The 21,558-nt window shown below is 44.7% G+C and overlaps 1 protein-coding gene across 2 annotated transcripts in view; it reads right to left on the reverse strand.

The window, feature by feature from the left end:
* Nucleotides 1-523: 523 nt before the first annotated feature.
* GALNT16 (polypeptide N-acetylgalactosaminyltransferase 16) overlaps nt 524-21,558 on the reverse strand; it is a 74,923-nt gene continuing 53,888 nt past the window's right edge. The window contains exons 9-16 of one of the 2 annotated variants that reach the window (XM_066188222.1): nt 20,860-20,963; nt 17,158-17,284; nt 16,121-16,213; nt 13,950-14,033; nt 12,812-12,953; nt 11,440-11,556; nt 4,153-4,292; nt 524-1,761 (exon numbers count right to left, since the gene is read on the reverse strand). In XM_066188222.1, coding sequence (XP_066044319.1) covers nt 4,155-4,292; nt 11,440-11,556; nt 12,812-12,953; nt 13,950-14,033; nt 16,121-16,213; nt 17,158-17,284; nt 20,860-20,963 — 805 coding nt within the window. In that variant the 3' untranslated portion in view covers nt 524-1,761; nt 4,153-4,154. Of the gene's footprint in view, nt 4,293-11,439; nt 11,557-12,811; nt 12,954-13,949; nt 14,034-16,120; nt 16,214-17,157; nt 17,285-20,859; nt 20,964-21,558 lie in introns of both variants that reach the window. The other variant, XM_066188221.1, reaches the window with a different exon arrangement.

Here is a 21,558-nt window from a genome sequence, read left to right on the forward strand (position 1 = left end):
ACTATGAGGTTAGAAAAGCTTACCAGCCTCCTTGGGGAGCAACGATTTTTGATGCTCAGTGATGCACATGCACATCTGTGGGTGGTGATGCTTCTTTGGCCTCAAGCCAGAAGCAGAAGAAAGGTCTTTGGAAGGCTTATGCAAAAATAGGCAGGCTGCTAGATTAAGGAAAGTATCAAGGAGGGAGCAACAGGAAGAATTAATTCCCCACAACCCCAGCTATTTCCTTCAGCATGTAAGCCAGCCCATTAATTGCCAGGAAGGATACTTGTCTCCCTATCCAGCTGAGAAGGACTATTTCACTCCTTTTCAACTGGTACACCATTGTATCCTAGAAGCATCTCTGCCTGCTCCAGCAGTATCCCTCCTGAGGCAACCCACAAACCCATGCAAGGAACTGCAGTATGTATATCTAGGGAACAAACCCAGTGAGAGACAGAGGAGGGGATCAGACAAGAAAGGATCCTCTTTTCCAGTAGAGGAAGCGAAGGGGAATAAGAACAGGCTGAAACGCTTATTTCAAAATGGATTTTATTCCAGGCATTAACAGATTCTGGCACATGCTTTTTTTGAAGAAAAAGGAAAACTAATCTGGGTTCCACATAAATTACATCTGGCAAAGTGCAACTTACAAGTGAGTGGGAAAAATAAATCTTTTGAAACCGATTTCTGTACAACAGCAGATTCAGCTCCTCTTAAATAAACCCCCATTCGTTCACAACACAGGAAATTACATTGGATGCTCTGATACAGTAACAGCTTTCTTAAAGGGTATTACCAATGCAAATGCTCTGTCTTGACAATCTAGGGGGCTGTTTAAAGTAAACAGGAAAACAAGGGTGAGCAGCTGCTTGCTCTGACTCTTAAAAATAGTCAGTTTGCTTGAAGAAATCCTAACAGACACCTGCTACAAAACATGGCACTGCGGGACCTTGGGGAAAAAAGTAGAGATAACATTGTTCTTCCTTCCCTTTAGCGCAAGGGAAATGTAGAGTATGCTAATAATGAGTTTGAACAAGACTTTGTTTATTCCAAGAAGAAGTTCAGTTTGCCCACACTTGACAGCAGCCTTTTGTAATGTACCTCCTTTTCAGCAACTGCTAAAATACATTGGAAACCAACAGCTTCCAAAAGATGATGTGTGGGGAGGTCTATATTGAGCTAAAGCAATGCTTTAGCAGACAGAAGAGTGAGCAGGTGGGAGATGACCTCAGGTGAACATGTCCAAAACTAGGTAGAATTAAAAAATGAAACTCCAAACTCCACAAGTAATTTGAGTTATTGACACCTAGCATGTGTCCACCTTTGCCCTTCCCTCTCCCATGCCAGGGTACCTGAAGAAGGAGTGTCCCATCTTCAGCAGCCCCAGCTTACCCCATTCGGACGTTTCCTCCCAAATTTACCCTAAACCAAGACACAGCCCAAGAAGGATGCCAGTTCACACTCTGCCAGGAGAACAGTAGGAAGAGAGGCACAAATCAACACAGCTAGTCCAGGTATGTCTGCTCCAGGAGCAGTCAGCAGCCTCCAGCATGGGAGCCAAACACAGTCAAGGGCAGCAGTTATCGTGCTGACAAGAGCCCTTTGAATTAGGGCTGGCCCAGAGCTTGGAGACTGTAAATAAGCAGAGCTTCTGTGGTCTGCAGCAGTCAGGAGCATTGTTTGTAGAGGAGCTGGGTCCTGGTCCCAGAGCGGTTATGAAGAAGGAACTGCAAGAAAGCTGCACACACAGAGTGGGAGCAGGGAGGAAGGAGGCAGGACCTGGTAGAGGAGTGAACATGCTGTTAGCTGCCACACATAAACTGCTGGAGAGTGAAATGTGGGGAGGTCAGATGGTCCACTTAGGCTTTGTTTTGATGAAAATATGTAATCCTTTCACACTTCACTGTATACAGAGCTTAGAAAGAGTATCAGCTCAGTGGCCCTTCATCTATCTTTGCATCAGTATTTTTCAAGCCAGGTAGGTAAGAACTTGACTGTTCCTGTCTCCTACTGCATAATGATGCTATTCTGAAAGAACTACCTCCTATATATGCTCATATATGCAGTAGCTAATAGGATGGCATCTCTCCCCTCAAGGAGTCTGTCTGGCCTCCTCTTGTTCCATTCCTAGGCTATTTTCCTTCCTTCTCTGCCCTCTCCTGACCTCAGAGGTTCCGGGCCAAAGCATCTCTAGACAGGGAAAGAGAAATCACTGCAGAGTCAGTGCCCTCATTTCCACACAGAAGAGCAGCTGCACCGTTCTGTAAGGACCAAAAAGAACTCCCTTGTGAGTTTTCACAGTGCAGGCAGGTCATTCTTCTGGCTAATCAGTGGTGAGATGGGGATCTGGTATCAAAGTGAAGGGGGAGGCAGGATCAGAGCTCCTGCCGCATGATGGATTTAATTTTTTTAAACCAAGAACAAAAAACATTGTCCAGTTTTCCCACTAAGAACAGGCAATATATGAAGAACATTGTCTTTTCTTTTGTCAATTGTTCGAGCTAATATCAAGCTAAGAGAAAGAATCAAAAAGAGATACAAACATGATCAAAAGCAAACAGCTGTTGAGAATCCAAGTGAATGACCTGTTTCTTCTACACCAGATCAGAAAGGATCCAGGCAAGCAATTGCCTAATGAAGAGAGTCCCACCATCTGGTTCCCCTGCCAGGTTCTTGGAACGGAGGGTTGGTTTTACAAAATCTACCTCAAGAGGAAAATATAACAGATCTAGTTAGGAGATGGTAAGGTTGTGGAGACTTTATTTGAACAGGTAAGCATCCCTTGTCAGATTTGAAAACCCACAGGTGGCTAGAGCTGACTGGTAACTGGGAGCAGGATTGGGATGCCAGCTAGAGACCACCAGTGTCTTTGGTATCTCCAGAACACGAAGGAGCCTCTCTTAGGGCAGGCCTGCACTGTGGCAGCATTTGTGCAGGGGGCAGTTTCAGCTTCACCAGCTAACCTCTCCCCAAGGTGCTCACTGGGAAGAGAGAGGAGTGTCAAAAGTAGAGCAGCCGCAGCCTTTTTGCCTCATCTTTTTTAGAGAGAAGGAAAAGCAACTAGACTGAGGGAGTAGGTGATTTGTCATGTCAGGCTCTTTACACAGGACTGGAGAGACAAGCATGAGAACTGTGGCCCTGCCCAACCAGCAGCAAGAAGTCTGCTATGACCATGGGGCTGTCCCGTTCTGTCTCTCACAGTGGGGATCTGGGTGGGCTCCTGCCACAGGCCTGAGCCATTTGCAGCACCTCTGTCTGTGTGTGCTGCCCACACAGCTCTGTGCACCACCTTTGGTGTGGGCTGCAGTGGGCAGTGGCTGGTAGCACCAGGAAGAGCAGCCAGAGAACAGCCCAACTTCCCTAACATCCCCAAGTGTTGGCACCTGTCTCTCACTGGCTCCACCAGAACATGGTACCCTGAACCTGCAGGCTTGGGCCACTCTTGGAGGCAGGACTGGCCTTCCACACATAAAAAGCTGTAAGGAAGACTTCAACAGGGAGTAGTCCATGAAACAATCCCTGGTTAGGCTGGTAAAAGAGCCTGCCCCTTTTCAATCTCTCTTGTCAGCACTGCCCAACCTCAGCACATTTGGCTGTAGGGCAGCTACTGTGGGCAGAGGAAGGAATGGGCCCCCCAAAAAGAGGTGACAAACCTGCCCCCAGGATCTGCTAGCTGTTTTCCAGCCTTTCCACTGATCATAATAACTCTTCTGGCCAGTCCTCACTGAGAGACATATGCAAAAATGATGCACAATGTTAGAGCCAAAAGCCAGGGAAGCCAAAGAGCTACCAATGTTTCTACAAGCATAGCCTAAGCTGCTGGACTGAAGGCTGTGGACTCTGGATGCAGAGAAAGGAAAGGATGGGGAGAGCTGCAAGTATTGGGCTGGGTCCTCCTCCACCTCTAGGTGCAGCTGTGCACAAGCCTCAGCTACAAAGGAGAACTTAAGACAACAGATGGGAAGATTTTGACAACTGTCCTGATCCTTCTTATCCCCAGCCTCTTTTCTGAAAAGCTCAAAAACACCAAGTGCTCAGCTGAAATGGTGGCTTACTGATGGGCACAATGAAAACATTTAGGGTCAGACATACAAAACCATTCCTCCCTTCCTGATTCCCCTCTGTTCCCAAAGTCTCATGCACAAAGAAACAAGGAGATCTCTGTGCTACCATCATGTTGCTTGTAGCAGCTCCCATTGTTGGCCACGTACACCTGCTTGACAGGGGTTGGTCACCACTCTTCCAGTCTGGTTTTCCAGGCAGAGACCGCTGACAAAGTGTTGAATGAAACTGCCTTTCATCTTCCACTTCTGTGAGAAGACACAGAAAACACACAATGTTACTTCCATTCCCCTAGAGAACTGTGACTTCAAGTTGAGGGTAATCTCAAGTAAATGCCAACAACTGGGGAGAATGAAAATCTGGGTATGGGCAGCATCTCTAAACCACTGATTTCCTGTACTAATGATACCTGCAGTGAGGTAGGCTTAGGGTTTAGCTGAGTTACAGGGCTGGATACTCAGAAGTATCTAGAAGGCAAACGACCGTAGTGGTCACAGCACCAAGCCTTGGCTGCATTGAAGAGGCACCTGGAGAATGCTCTCAGGCACATGATGTAACTCTTGGGGTGTTGTGTGAAGGGCCAGGAGTTGGACTCAGTGATCCAGATGGGTCTCTTCCAGCCTAGTGTATTCTATGATTGTGTGATTCTATCAACACAAAAATCAGCAAGTAATGGCATTTTCAAAGTATATTATAGTCACAGTTTCCAGGCCATTCTCTGTCCTGAGCAGCCAGATTCCTGCCAAAAGTTGAAACCCTCCTACGGCTGATAGCCAATCCATGGAAACCAAAGCACTGAAATGTCTCCCAACAGTGAAAGCAACCTGTCCACAGAAAGCAAAAATCACACTTCTGACTGTTTGAATGGATCTTTCTCTTATCCATCGTTCCCTAATCTCTTCTTTCATCAAATTCAAAAGGTCCCATATACAACCCTTTCCTGAAGGTCCACTTTGGTCGAGCTACTTACAGGAAACAAAAATATGTCCTAACCTTGAATTTAAAATTCTGCTGGGAAAGGGCTGTACCTTCCATCCCTGCTGGAAAAAAATCCAAAACCAGGGAACACTGTGGGTGATAATAGAAAAAGAAGTAGAAACTAGTCTGTGGATTTGGGATCTCCCAGATGAGGCAGTGTCATTCATCTCTAGTGGGGCACAGCTGAGCTCAACAGGTTGAGAAGACTGAGAGGTCCAGGTTCCAGGAATTTTCCCTCCATTCTTTTCAGTCACACAGATGACCCAGTTAGAATTGTGGTCTGGGTGCTCAGTCAATAAAGAGCTTAGGAATATTATGAGGATGTTTTGGCTAACCCATGAGACTAATGAAGAAACAGTTTGACAATACTGATGGACCTCAAGAGCACTGCAGAAAAGATATGCAATGGGAATTTAAGAATTTCCTGCAATATCTGGACAATGTCAAAACCTACAAACATTTTAATTCCTGGGTAGCATAGAAAAAGGACTTCCACATGCTGTGTGGTTTAAGATAGTCAGTTATGTTGACATATTGCTGGCAGCTGTTACGTGTCTTGGAGGGCAGGGCAGTTGCAAAGCCCAGAGCAATCTATTGCTCCTGTATCACATATTTCTTCAAGTCTTAATATCAGAAGCAGCATCAATTTGCAGTATTGCTAGCCCTGTTTGACAGGACAACACCAAAGGAGAGCTGTTTGTGCAGCAGGAAGAAGCTGATCTTAATGGAGAAGGGGGCAGAGGAATGCAGTGATGATGGACAGGAAGCTACAATGCAGTCTTTGCACTACAATGCCCTCACTAGCTGCTGCAACCCACTGCCTACACAGGTGCCAGAGCCATCTGGCTCCCATCTGGCAGAAGCCTCCCTACAAAGAGCTGAGGAAGAGTTAATATCATAAAGCAGCAGCTGTAATGATGGAGTGTAAAGGAGGGGGTCTTCTTCCCTGGCAAGCTGTGCTCTGTGCCTAGCTGGTGCCATTGCTGCATGACAGCCTCCCCACCAGTGTCTCCCAGTGTCACAGACACCCCAGGGAAGAAACTTTTGACCTTCTCCAAAGCACACCTACTTCCTCACCCTCCACTTTCCCTCTCTGTATTTGTGAATTCTCAGTCTTCATGCTCCCCTGTGCATGTGCGAGAGGCAGCCTGCCAGCTGCCTCCCCCACACACCCCACAGCCCACCAAAAGACCCTGCTGTAGAAGAATATGCTGTTATGAGATTTGAGATGGAGGACAAGGCCAATTACCAAGAGACACTGGTTTTCTTCTTCCCCCTTGCTGTTCAGGAGAAAACTAGCACCACGGGAGGCTTGCTCGTGTTATTCCTTCAGATGAGAGGCTACTGTGCACCTGTGCTACTGTGGCACCTGTCCATGCTGAGCAGGTACCCACTGTGATGTCTGGTAGGGAGAGCCTGCAGCAAAAGGCTCAGCTGGACACCGGCAAATACTCCCCAGAGCACATCTGCTGCTGCTAACAAAAACAGTCAGCTTCTCAGTGAATCACACCACTGGAAAGCCCAGCACGTCAATTCACCCCAGATCCCTTTGTTCAAAATAAAGTGGGGCAAGGATGGGGAAGAGGGAGGAGAGAAGGTGAGTGTTGATGGTGAGGGTCACACGGGCTGCAGGGAGGTGCCATGTATGTAGCTGTTAGAAAGAATACTGACAGTAAAAGCCAAAGTAGGGCTTCTCATCTCAAATACATGGGGTATTTTCAGAATGATGAATTTTACCTCTTCTGATCAGAAACTGTGCTCTTCTGCCCTTCATGAGATACCAGAGCAGATCCCCTAACTTCACTTGAACCTTTCACCAGGCCTGACTGCAGACCATAGGATTACCAAAGGCAGCTCAACATCCTGCCCTGCAGGGACACATCATATCTCAGACCTTTCAGGAGAGTGGGTGGTAGGAATGGATGGGAACATGAGATAGGACACTCATCTTCCACTGTCAGCCACTTCAGAAATGAGCAATTTAGTCTAAACCAGTTGCCTGGTGACATAGTTATGGAGGGGTCTAAGGTACAAGTCCCTCTTGGGACAGCCCAGCTTTCTCCACAGACCACAAGGGAAGCCTGGACTGTTAAGTTTTCAATGATAGCAATAATGACCGCCTTTAGCAAAAAATAAACAGAGCAGACACCTCCTGCTTACACGTTACAGGGAGTCCTCTCTTCTCCTACACCCAGACATTATGACTGGCCTGTACTTGGAAGGAAAGCTTTTGGAAGATACAGGCATTACACAATCTGAAAAATTTTGGCTTGAAAATTCTCTTTGGTCTCCCTTTCTTGTGCAGATGGAGATAATAGAATTTACTGGTCAGAGCAGGTTTGGAGTGAAGATGGAGGAAGAAAAAAACCCCAATTTTTTCTTTGAAGTACTGTGTCTTGATCCTCTTCCTCAGTGTCAACTCAAAATTTCTCCCACTTTTTTGTAAATCTCTCTCTCTCTCCCTCTTTTTCATCTATCATTTCAATGTACTTTTAGGTGGCTGCATGGAAGTACTCCATATACAATTACTAAGAGAAAAGTCAGAAATAGCCAGTCCTCTTCTATCCAATATACACAAAATCTGAAATTGTTTACACTAGCCTAAATTTTCAGGGTAATCAAAAGTTTTCTTTTAACCCCCAGTAATCCAGGCAGTCCAAGGTTTCTCTCAAAATGCTAACTGTGAAACAGTAGAATTGGCCAAGCTGAGGAGGCACAGCTAAGAAAGGCAGATTTTGCTCATGAGGACTGAGATATTTCAAACAGCAATGTATGGAGAGCTGATAACTGGAGTAGCTAAGGATGCTGTAAGTTGTAATTGAGTGTATTTGCAGAGCCATGGGCAGCCTGAAGCCGGTCTTGAACATTAAATTTTAAATATATGAGCAGAGACAGAGGATGGAAAACCTTACACCAGCATCCAGCAAGTACTGTCTTCCTCTGAGCACTTTGTAAAACTAAATCACAACTAACAGAAACTCCTGTCTCCTGAAAACTACTTTCAATGTATGGCATATTGCCAGTATTGTTTTACCTACTTATTGTCATGAAGATGCTGAGTCAGGTGCTTTCAAAATAGACAGGCTTTCAGTCCTTTTCTTTTCATATACTCTATATAAAGTTGCATTCATCTTTAGGTAATATACACTGAGAAGTAAAGTGGGAAAAAATTTCCCAACAGTATACAAAGGGACACAGGATTTCAAACAGTGTTTGTCTCACAAGAAAACTCAGTGTCCTCATTTTCAGGCTGAGGTCACATTCCTTCAGAACATTTTAATGAAATATAGCTGTTTAATAGGATTTCTCAGCATTTCTTGTTCTGTTGGGAAATACTGTGCCAATGTTTCTCATTCTCTTGCTTTACTGTCTGACTCTCACTTTGCCTTCTATTTGTCCTCACTATAATACAAATTAAAACACCACTCCTACTGTCAGTCAGAGCCAAAAACCAAAGCTGAAGGCAATAATTTATTGTGCATTCAACTAAAAATGCTATTCTCCAAACAACATTATGGATAACATCCATCTGCTTTGAAATCTAGTTCTGATTATGCAGAATAGCTTTTGGCTGGTCTTCTGCTAGCAGTGCCAGCTGTTGCTGTTGAATGATCAACAGGATCATGTTGCCAAATAGATTTCATTTCTGGTTTCTTGCAACCCAAGGGAGTCTGACAGCACCAAAAATCATCTGAAGTGTGACTATTGTCTCATATCTTCCTGCTTGCAAAATTCTAGATTTATTTTGAGGAAATACTCTAGACACAAATTATAATACTCAAAAGCCCCTGCTAGGGTATTACCTATATATTAGATGGACTGTTTTTAGCACTCAAACTTTACAACAAATTTAACTGTCCTTGGGACATGTTTAATGCAGAACAGCTGTGTAGCATGGGCACAGCTTCAGTATGTATGAAAGCAGAAACCAACTCTAGGAGCTGTGTGCTTCTGTCATAATGATCTAACCAATCTACTTCCAGGACATTAAAAACTAAAGCTATCACATGTACCATCTTGTGTCAGAAACGTTGTTTTTTCATGACTCTGACACAGACATGAAATCTACATGCAGAAAAACCCAAACATCTTTCACCACAGATCTCTGATGACAGTGACAGGAAAGATGTTCAAAGCTGGACTTTCATTACGCTGCCGTCTCCTTTTAGGATATCGTACGTGTGATGTGTGTGATGCATGCTGCCCACACTCACCCTCCTCCACTCAGACCACATCACCAGTCAGGGCTCAGCTCCCGTCCCTCTACTCAGCTCCTCTGACTTTCTGAGAAGCCCACTTGAACTGAGAAGTGGATACACCCATGCACAGTGTGGAAGGACTGCTCTCCCCCCAGCACTTGCACTTTGGGCTGTGAGCATCCATGGGGAGACAGGCAAGCTGTAGGACAACTGAGGGAATTTGTTCCTTCCAGCTTTGCTCTTTCTTGGAAATCAACCTCTCAAATATCAGGAGGAGAGAGAATGGAACAGTTTACAAGATGACTGACTTCTAGCTAATTAAAATCTAATGTCAATGTTAACAACAATTACTGTTGTGTTTATGGAAGGAAAGAACCATAACAACATTCCCTAGGAACACAACAAACTTGAGCATTGCAAGGAGAATTGGCTTCATAAGTAGAAATTTCTAAATGGGAGATTGAGAATACAAAAAAGACCCCAACATTTAAGAGCATTTCAACCCAAACTACATTAAAAATTCAAATGCATTTCTCCCACTTCACCCCACCTTATCCCTTCAGCCTCAAGGCAGTTTGGAATGGCTGCTGCAATTCAAATCAGTCTCTAATTATTTGAAATGCTTAAACAAAATCCTTGCTTAGAATCAGTTGGTTAAAACATCTGCTAGGTCAAGTCCTTCATGTAAGTGCAGTTTGCTCACATAAGGTAATGGAAAACAACAGCTCACACCCTTAAGTGTGTGCATGTCTTTATAATGAGCCTGTATATAATAACCATATCAAGACTCAATAAATCATATTCCAGCAGCAGAATAAGCCTGCTTGCATTACTGTGGATTAATCTCTCTTCTGGCTTCTGACACAGCTTGGACTCCACCCTCCTTGGGGGAGCCTTGTCCTTCCATGACAGAGGAAGCAGGGAAAGACAGCTGATTTTGGCAGCTGCTAAAGTCCTCTCTGCTGCCAGGGAGGAAAATACTGCAAGGCACATAAGGAGAAGCTAAGTGACCTAATTACACAGCAATGGCATGAGTGATTGCTGACAAGAAAAAGGAGTAGGCAAGCACAGCCCACCTGGGATACCCTTGCAGACTAATCCAAACTCAGAGTTTTCCCAGTGTATTCATGGTGACAACTCTCTGAGGCATTTCTGCATTAACCAGCCCTCCAGAGGAAGGTCTACACAGGTTTTCCATAAAAGGGCAGGACTGGATTTCAGTGCTTTCTTCCAGGAAGAACTAAATTCAGGGATTCACATAGCATTAGAAAGCACTGACAAAAGAAGATGTTGCTGAGAACTGGTCAAAGCTGAGCCATCCTCCACCTCTGGGTATCAAAACAACAAACATGTCAGAAAGCACAGAGTCAACATAGCCTTAGGTGACAGAAAATTTGTTCTCTCTTGGTGTAGAGGGAAGCATGGGAGCTAGGAACGAAACAAGTCCAATCTGCTGTCTGCCAGTGTTGCATTGTGCCTTTTTATGCTTTGCCCAGTTCTGACAAAAAGGCACATCACATCTCTGTTGAGGGCACCCTAGCCATTGCAGAGGCCATCCCTTACCTGGTGCTGTAAGGCAAAATGACTGATTTGTCCTGACAGATCAGGAATGCACATCTTGGGAACAGCATAAGTCAAAGAGCTGCATTTTGTTGGGAACAGTGATGCTGTGCATTTTTCCTCTAGGGAGCAGTTCAGGTGGAACATACAGTGCTTTGTGTCAGTCAGTATCTCTTAAATGAGCTGCACGCACTCAGTTTTAAAGTCAGTTTTAAAGGTCTGCTCACATGTCCAAAGACAGCACAAAGAAGAACACAGCTCTCTCACTTCAAATTAAATAAAGGAATGATAGCACACACCACCCTTCCCTTTGGTATCTCAAATCTCACCTACCTCTCTTTGGTGCTGTGCTTCATCCATGCACCAATCTGGCTGCACATAAACTTATCCAAGAAGCAAAGTTGGGGTGCTGCTGAGCTGGAGCCAACCATGCTGCCAAGGGCTCGGGCAGAGCAGAAACCCACATCCTGCTCTTCCTGCTTGGTCACACACTCTCTCATACATCCAAGCTTGTGAAACACACCAGAGAGGGAGATGCAGAAGATGGAAAGGACTTTAATGTGCTTTGATAGTCCTGGGTTTGCCCCTGCTGGCTGCACTGATGTAGCTACACTGGTGTGTGGCAATGAAGGGAATAGAAAGAGGTGCAGTTACCCACCTGTCTGCCGTCTTTTTGATTGCAAGCTTCCAGTGTGATTTGAGAACCAGTAGAAAAGGAGGTAATGGAAAGACACTTGTCCTGCTGTCTAATTAAAGGGTCACTGAATATCCACTCCTTTGGAACAAGAAAAAGAAAGGTTGCATTAGGATCCCAACAGTGATCAGGTGAGGGAGAGAGAGCTTTTTCTATCAGGTATTTTAAAAACCTCTGTATCTTGTTCTCTTCCTATGAAAGGCTCCCTGGGAAGACTCCACAGCAGTTGTCACCTGATCAGAAGTTTATGTTCAGGCTTGGTGCATCATGACCATTTCAAAGCCTGGAGCTGGCTCCCCTCACTATCTGAGGTGTCTGATTAACCCTGGACCCCACGCAACTCTCTGCTCTGCAGCTTTACAGATTCAGGCCTACAAAGCAAAGAGAATCTTGAGCCTTGACATACATGATGTGCAACTGCTTCTGCATGTTTCACACAGCAGACATGTTCTCTAACAGGTATCTGGGACCTATAGATTGTCAAGCAAAGCATAACACATGCAAGCACGTCCATATATCACCAGCATGCATAAGGGACAATGGATTCATTTTTTCCTCCCTCTGATTAGATGGATACTTGATCCTATCAACTGCTACTACTATACTTTCCCCAAGGAAGGAATACAAAATGCAGTAAGTTTCAGAAATTTCAAACGGTAACAACACAGAACAGTAAGTCAGGTAAATTGGCACACTGAACTCTGGCTTCAAACTAGTTTCCAAAAGTTAACGGACATGAATATGTATTTTCTGGCATAAAATACCCTACTGTGATCCTTAACTTTCTCAAGCTGCTTCCCTGCTGCTTTCAGCCACCAACAGAGAGTCTGAGTGCAGATCTTCAGCTTGTTTATACCATCACAGCTCCACTGCAGTTAGGAGAACTGCACCACATTACCACCACTGAGCTCAGCTATTTAAACTCTATTTGTGCTTTTTACTGAAACACAGCTGCAATACAGCACAATTCAAGCTGGCAGAGCAAGGAATGCTTCTAATCCCAAAAAATCTCTTACCCACATGCCAGGGTACCAGCCAAGCACAGCCCCAAAATGGTTCTCAATGAGTCTGTCACTCCCTCAGCATTTAAGCACTACCTGCTGTCTCTGAGTGATGAAAACCTTCACATTCTATGACTGACTGCTGAGTCTGTTGAGCCAACAGAGCTCTGAGAGAAGGGCTTCTTTATCTGCTTATTATTCAAATCATTACAGGGTCAAATCCTTCCTTCCTTCCCTCCATATCAACCCACGAAGGCCAGAGATTCAGGCCTCTTCATTCAGGTAATAAAAAGGATAGGAGCGGGAGCAAAGCACCAAACTGAAGCCTGCCTTACCTGAGTGACAGGTGGATTATTCACCGTTCCTTTACAGTTACCCATGCCAGCCAAGATATTCCCTGTGGTATCCTGTGCCTCAGACTCCAGACAGTTTCCCCCTTGTCTAATTATTCCTGGAATCAACTCTTTTTCAGGAATCCTTGAAGCAAAAAGACAGCTGCATGGTAGTTCATACACAGAAACGTCCAAAGTACTTTCACATTTATAAGGGTGTAATTGGCCCCTGACTGAAACACAGTCCCCTATAGTTGACAGAAAATAAACAACATCATGCTACCCACAGGAAATATCTGGAGGAGGCAAAAATCAAGTGAGAACTTGGTCAGAGGACTGGTACCTTTTTATTTCAGAAGGGATGCCAGGATCTTTAGGGGTACCCTAAGCAATTTAATGTGATGATTCTGAAAGGTAGAAAGAAGCTGTTTCCAGCAAAAAGCCATATCCACACTGACTTGTTCTGCTTCTTCCTCCCCCTTTCTCAGTCTTCTCCCCAGCTAACACATGTCCTGCCTCACTGGTACGAATGCAGGGAACATCTGTCCAGGCCAGACCACAGCTGGATGTTTCAGCCTCCATTCACGCTAGCCACAGACTGAGGTGTAAAGATGTGTTGCCAGGGGGTGCTGGTTTGCCCATGCCAACAGCACAGCTCTACCCAGCTGAGCAAGGACACAACACTACCGTGTCCTGACCCAGAGCAGGCGAAGCCACAGGGACAGCTGGTTCTGGCATTCCTTAGAGCCTTCTCTGAACCACCCAAACCTCTGCACTGAGGCTGTCCAGTTCTACTTGGCTGAACTTCCTCCAGACAGAGCAGCCAATGGGCAGAGACCAAGTCAAAACTGGGAGGGGTGTAGTGCTCTGGCACTTGTCTACACCCCACACCTCTGAAAACACCACTGTTGCACATCTCCAAGGGACAGCCATGTGGGGCAGAACAGAAGGCAGACCTTTTGCAGAGCTGGGATAATGAAAGCCAGGAAAACACAGGAGCTTCCTCACCAAAAAGATGAAAAGGGAAAATCTTTTCCAAGCATGAGTCTCTCTTTTGCCCACTGCTGCCAAGGCTCATCTTCCCATCGTGACCCACCTCCCAAATCCTTCAGAGATTTCTACAAGTGAAGAACTGACTCACTTGAGCTCGGGGTAGACATTCTCCAGATACCACTGGAAGGATTTACAGTTCAGTTTGTGTCGCAGCTCCACCCGGTCTGCAACACTGGAAACACAGGCAGTTTGCTGAGAATAAGGCAGTGAACAGGAGGGAGGGGAACGATGAAGATCGACCAGGAGGTTTCAGGGAATTATGTGACTTTTTGTCAACAATTACGTGTCACAACACGTAATTGTTGTTGGATTCAGAGCACTAGCAGCGACCTGAGGTGACGAGGAGGAGAGAAGCAAGTGGCAGGAAATAGAAATGGAAGACAAACACCTTCAGAGAGCTGCTCTTGCACTTCCTGTGGCTCAGAGCAATGGCAGGGCCCAGGTCCCACTTCGTTAAAAATACATTGCAGTAAAACTGCTGCAAGATCAGGAAAGCATTTCTGCCTCTGGGTGCCCCTGTAGAGGCATACCATGAAACCAGCACAACAATCAGCTGCTGAAAAGGCCTAGAAAGTGTTTGTGCTCAGGTACATACAGATGATTAATCTGTGTGTGCTAAAGCATGACTCCAGCTCATGGCAGCAAGTCTAGGCTCAGGTTGGAGAACTGAGATCTGGAGAATTTAATTATTTGTTCTTAAGCAGTTTGGGAGAAGGGTGGGAGTATAAGGGAAGATTACCTCAGTATCTCAGTAGCTGTCTACTGTGGCAGTCCTCCCACTGCTGATTTGTTTGGCTTTAGCTGGCTGAAGAAGAGGATTTCCCTCCAGCAGTCCTACTGAGCAGTGAAACCAAGAACTCTTGCCTTTAAGCTATAAACACTACATTTGTGTGTTGGGAAGGAATTTCAACTGTACCCATGTACCTCTCCAGCCTCAGCCCACAGAGCCACATATACATGAGGCCACATACCTCAGGGTAATGTTCTTAGATTTTATAACCGCATCAAAATTGAGGGGAAGAAAGATCCATTTTAGGCCCAATTGTCAGTGATGGTGTCAAAGGCATTTGCACCCTAAAATCTAGATTTAATGCAGGTTCACAGAGCTGTTACTACAGGAAATTGCCTGAAATTAAAGTCTTATGCTCTGCTCCAGCTTTTATTCAGCCAATGCTGCCAGTAAAGTCACTAGGAAATCTGTGTGAACAAGAACTGCAGATTTTGCCACCAGAACAGATGAGCAATATATCCACGTACAATATGCAATAGTCTGGTTTCTTCCACAAGCAGCAGGGTTACTTGCTATGTGGTCCCAGCTCAGGTGCTGCAGTCAGCTCAAGGACTGATAAATTAAGTAGGCAAAGCTATTTTTATGAAGATATGTAATGCATCGTGATTATAAAGCAAAGTGTACAGCAAGAAAAGGGACTTGGTTGTCATAAATAAATAGGAGATGCATCATTATCCTGTGCACACAGCTACACATTTGAGATACAACCACATTTGCCAAGTCCTTACACTGCTACAACAATAGCCTTTTGTTCACAGGCAGATAAAACCCACAGAAACACAGCACTCCTGGGATTTTTACATTTATTTGGGAGCCATAGGGGTTTGAGAGCGCAGACAGCAAGCTCTCCTCTCATCCCAGGTTTGGTGTCCACTGATTTCTGGGTCACGGAGAACTGTTAAGCTGATAACAATGAGTCCCATGTGGCCTGAAGACAGCTTTAGCAAAGGTGCCCTAAGAAGCACAATTCTGCAGATTGTGTTTCTAAATCTCACCATTGGCCATGCTCTCTCCTGCCCTACAAACCAGGCAAACTACCCTCCATCCATCAGGAAAGTGGGGAATGCACCAAGAGCAACATGCCCCATGTGCCAGCCAGCTATGCTTGCCCTAAGATTCTGTATCTGCACAGGAACTTCAGATCAAGCTCAAGAAACAGCCCACATTTCCACGACAGCTGCATGCTGTGATAGAAGAATATTCCTGTCTATCCACTTAAAATGTCTGGTCTTTTAATTTCATTACAGATCCCTTTGGCCTTCTGCTAACAAATGATTGATGCAGTGTTACCGGGGAAAAAATAAAGTGAATTAGAAGCAAACCTCATTAGCCAGACACTCAAGCTACAACCTTGCTGGCAAGACAGGCATTCGGAGCACCTCTATTTCTCACACTTAGCTCCAGAGAAGACCTAAAAACTACTTCTTGCTACCAGGGGGTTTAGCAGAGCTCTCTCTGGGGCAGCTTACCTTCCAAACGATTTGCCAATAGCCGACGGCCGGGCCTCATAGTAGTACTGCTTGTACTCATCCATCCACACCTCTGCTGTGCGCTTGGTGTTCCTGGAGGGAGGGAGCAGATGCTGTGCTGAGGAGATGCTCTGCTGCAGAACATGCCCTCCCAGCCAGCAGGCACTGCGTGGGCAGGCAGACCCAAGGCCTGTCTGCCAGGAGGTACTGGGGGACAGTCCCAAATAGGCAGAAACCAAATAGGCAGTATGGATGGACAGAGACTGAACGTGTTAAGTCTACAAAGCCTTGCAAGGACACTTCAGAAGTTATAAACTTAACAGCCATAGTTTACCATGACTTTTTCACACATACTTCCTCTGCAAAGACACTGGGCCTGATCGTTACCATCACACACATTTACAGTATCCCTTTTCCCACGTTAGAATAATGTTATGGGGTAATTCATCTTGGAAAGCAGCTCTGTCTAACCTCGAACTTCCTGCCCAAATCATACTAGCTTCATAGTAGGCCATGTTGTTCAGGGTCTTGACTGGTTGAGTTTTGAAACCTCCAACTGTGGAGATTTCACCATCTCTCTGGGGCCCTGCAGCAGTGCTTGACCACTTTCATTGTCAAGCACTTCATCTCATATCTTTTCTCTTTCCATCTGTCCTGCAGTAGAAGTTGTCCTCAGGGTTTCTCTTAGAGCATGTACAGCTCAGAGACAACGGAGGTGTCCAAGGACTGCTGAGACCCCCGCACGTGTCACAGGGCAGCATCTGTGAATGGCCAGGGTGTCTCTCTGGCATACTGCTCCCCCCCCCCCCCCCCCCCCCCAGAGACTGAGAAGGAATAAGAGACACTAATACAAACAGCAGAGAAGGGAACAGGTTTTGTTCACAGAAAACAGCAACTCATCCTTCCCTTGAGAACAGATGCTCAGTCACAAGCTGTTCTCTGTTACCAGGCAAAAGCACAACAAAGAATTCAGACTTATTTAGACATGCCCAACACGAAGGTGGCCTGGCTGCTACCAGGAACTACCCAACACCTACTTGATGTAAGTCAGCGCGTTGCCCTCAGGAAAGTCATAGGGATGGCGCTTCCTGAACACGTGTCCCACTCGACTGCAGGGAACAATCTCCAAGCTGCCACCACACATCCACACTCGGAAAGAGAGCTCTGGAAGAGACCCCAAGAGTCATACAGCTGCAACAATTCCAAGAAGGGCAATTTTCTTACCCCTCTGCTCTAAGTGTATTGCCTGCAACAGCAAAATGAGGAAAAGCAATGCTGTGGTGAGAGAGGAGAAACTGTCCTCCCTTTGTTAAAATGGAGGCAACCATTGCAGCTCAGGGACTTCCAAGCCTTCTCCAGTCCTGCTCCTCTTTGGTCTCATTTCAGTGAGACACCTTTGCATTTGACCAGGTCTTCAAGGTTGCTCAGGATGTCAAGCTCTCAGGATGGCATTTGGCAACAGACTGAGTCCACTTCCCCACACAGACACCCTGTGTCAGACTTCTGTTACTCTCACCCCTGCATATTGATGGAACTAAAAAGGAAGAATTTACAGTGTAAAGCAAATCATGTGAAGAAGGAAGGGAGTTTAGAAGACAAGGGGAAAACAGAACAAGATGAGGGTATAGGGAGATAGGGAGCCAATGTCTAGAGATAAGTCCTCTCCCTCATACCTCTATGTTATCCACCCTACAGTAGTTCCTTATTCTCATTTTGGTTGGCTCTCTTACTAATGAAATAGAGCAACTGACTGTGTTGCAGTTGCCTCTGCTGGGGGAACTGCTCAGAGCAGATACCAGTCTCATATAGTATGACTATGAAAATACAGAGAGGATCCTGCTACTTGAAGAAATCCACCCTATCCTGAAGCTAGATTCAACATTTTGTTAAAGGACTAGATGAGCATGGAGCTTTGATGTGCAGGCACTGATTTGCATCACAGAAGGTATGTGACCTTGTACAAGCTTATGGGTCTGTCCTCACAAGTTTAATCACTGCCACACCAGAGGGGTTTTCCACTTTCAATTTATGTGGTGATGAAAAGAGAAGGAAGAAGGAAAATGAAAATTACCTGGGTGGTTTGGTAGTCTTTACCAAAAGCGCTTCAGATTGTATAGACTGATTACTTCAAAAACTTTACTCAGTTGGGATCTCCCTCCAGTAATGCCTGATTTATGTGGCTCTGATGCTTAGAAATGAAAAGAAATTATGTATCCAGATCTAATGGATGTTTGAAACCGTGTACACACACTAACATCTTCCCAACCTTCATCCTTCTCCATAGCTTTCCTCTCCGCATACTGAGAAGTAGCACAAACAGTGAGTTGCAGGGTGGAGGGAGACAGTCTACTTAATGTAGCTTCTCAGTAAAAAAACCATTTTATTAGACTGTATTTTGTAGTATTTCTTACTAGCTCTTTTCTCTCCTGACTCTTATCCAGAGGTAATTATTTTCAGATTCTTTTTTACAGAGAGTTCCAGATTTGAAGAGAGGAAGGGTTTTAGAAACAAACAAATGATAGAAAAAAAAAACAACCACGACATAAGTTTCTGTCTGGTGATGTGTCCAGCTGACATTGGCTCTCCTGGAATGAGCTTCTGACTCACTTTGGCCTACAAGAAAAACAAAGCTCTCCATCTGGCATGTGTAACTTGAAAGTGATGTCCATTTCCAAAGAGAGGATTTCTCTTACCATCTTAGACAGAACTACTCTCTCATCTCATTTACAAATGAGGACCTAATTCAAACAGTCCCTTCCCACTCAGAATTGTAATATTTAGTAAAAATAATGTTTCAGAATATTATCAATATTTTTCCTTGATTGGAAAACCCAGTTTTCAATTAAGTATGGTAAACTGTTTTTTTAAGAGGTTAAATTAACCATTCTGAATTCTTCAATGAATACTTTTGTAGTCAAATCCAGGTTGGTTTCTATCCCTCTGCTTTCAGCAGCAACAGACTTGATGGAGGATGAGGGACAAGTGACAGGAGACACTGAATTTACAGAAAAACCTCCTAACAAGGCAAAACTGGCAAGCCCTGTACAAATGGCTGAGTCGCACACAGCCTGGCCCAGCCACTGCCAGGCTTTACAAGAGCTATTTCAAGGAGAATGAAGGAAATTCTTTGGAGGGATTCTGTGGTTTTAATAAGCTCTATATGGAAGAATGGCTGGGAGCATGCAAATAATTTACTTATGCTACTTATGGCAGAGAGCTCTACTTAGCATCATGCTGCTGACATATAGACCAAACTCAACACTGGACTCCCAGGTGGGCAGCAGCAGACGGAGAAAAGCCTAAAGAAATTTTCTTTCTCCATCTTTGGGGTTTATAGCTTTTACACAGCCATAGCTCAGAGTCTGGCAGAATGGCCAAGTGGCTGGCTTTGCAGTTGGAGCAGGGCTAGTGATGGCAAGGAGCTGAGTTTGGCTCTGCTCCTGAGGGACATAAGGGAGGAGATCCTCATGTCTGGGTAAAGGCTTCTGTTACTTCTGCCACAGTGCTTACCTGATGCTACTAGAACTGCTGAGATTCCAATGCCAGACTATTTAATATCTCTTTTTAATATAACAGATACCATACAACTGAATCAAGATCAGGGAAAACAGAGAAGACTCATTATTAGATATTTTGTTCTTAAAATATGGTACCTTGAGAGTTTATTATCAGCCCAAAATATTATTTAATGGTTTTACAAAGCATTTCAGAAAGAGGCAACTCTCCCAGCTGTGCTCAGAAAAACAAGTTTCCCCTTCCTGACTATTTCATTCTTTCTAATTGGTTCTCCAGGTGCTAGGAAACACCATACAAATTCTTCTTTGAAAGGATGCCTGCCCGGAATACCTGACGTCCCCATGAACCTCTCTTTAACATTCATCTTTCTTTTGTCATTAACACCTGGTGACATTGCAGGATCCCTCTACATGTGGCAAAGAGAGATGCCTGGAATATCTGTGCCACTATTAAGTGCAAGCAGATGGGTTTAAGCACCATGCCCTAAAACAGCATGCGAGTGGACAGACTACAGTGGGCCTCTGAATTCCTCAGATGTTTGTGATGCCCTAGCCTGCTTCTAAATGTTTTCATCCTGAACCTATTTGTAACCAAATTCCATTCACTAAGAGGCTTGTTTTATTAGGAAAAATATCTCTCTGACCTGTCAAGCTGGGAGAGTAATTCAGACTTATCTGCAAGAGAAGAACAGGTGTAAGAAGAGGCTGCGGTAGTGGCTGCCCACTTCAGAGCTGGGGCAACACAGACTGTCATGTGAAGAACTGGAGGAATATTCTCCAAAAACAAGCAACAATTTAAATATCAGGAGGTTCCTCTTTCTTTCTTTCTTTCTTTCTTTCTTTCTTTTCTTTCTTTCTTCCTTTCTTTCTTTCTTTCTTTCTTTCTTTCTTTTTCTCTCTCTCTTTCTCTCTCTTTCTCTCTCTCTCTCTGTCTCTCTCTCTCTCTCTCTCTCTCTCTCTCGTATTGTGGAAGCTCCTGTATAATAGCATATGCGCCTGTAGGAGAGTGTAGCCCTGGTCACATATACTTTATGCTGACAGCAATACAGCTCTGACCACCTTGTGGATTACCTGACCACTACGCTGACACACTGATTAGATCTCTCTCTCTCAAAAAAAAACAAAAACAAAAACAAAAACAAAAAAAAAACCTCTCGTAAGCAATGAAGACCGGGAAGCAGTTATGCATTAGTGTGCCATTCACTTGAAACATCCTTAACTCACCAAAATTTTCTCCTCCCCAGATGTCCATTTGAGTATCATATTTTCCCAGGTGGTTAAACCAGGACTTGTCAATCACAAAGATGCCTCCTGCTATGACAGGGGTTCTGGAACAGAAAACAGAAATCCAGAAAAAATAATCAGACATATATGTAGTACCACAAACCTAATTTTAAATGGCAGACAATTTTTCCAGGCTTCATTTAGAAGAGAAAAAAAGTAGAGCTGGAATGTGAGCCTGCAGCAGGTTTCTGAGATGCCCCTCACTAGATCATCCTCAATGCCTTTGTTAGATGGTCTTCTAAGCACTATAAGAGTAATGCTGTGTCTTTTGCATTTATACAAATATGCACAGTGTGAAGGAATGATGGGCACTGTTGGATGACTCTGTTCACCAATTAGACACGGTGTGACAGCCTGCTGCATGTTCTGCTCTGCTGGTAGCAAGCTGACTGCTTCTGGAGTGCAAAACAGAGGCTCACAAATTACACAGAGGAATTAAATGATACTTTTATATTACAAACAGGGAGCTGTCTGCCTATGCAGACAAGCACCATAACTCTTCATATCAGGATTTGTTACATTCTACATGTCTCAAGGCCAAGTACCCTGCAGTGAGGCTGGCAACAAGTGTTCCAGCCAACAGAATCTCTTTTGTGTGTGGACATGCAGATTTAGTAGGTGGGTGTAATTCTATGCCCA

This window comes from Chamaea fasciata, unplaced genomic scaffold (genome assembly GCF_029207755.1).
Source record: "Chamaea fasciata isolate MVZ Bird 193981 ecotype frontalis unplaced genomic scaffold, bChaFas1.0.hap1 SCAF_7, whole genome shotgun sequence".
NCBI classification, from domain to species: domain Eukaryota; kingdom Metazoa; phylum Chordata; class Aves; order Passeriformes; family Sylviidae; genus Chamaea; species Chamaea fasciata.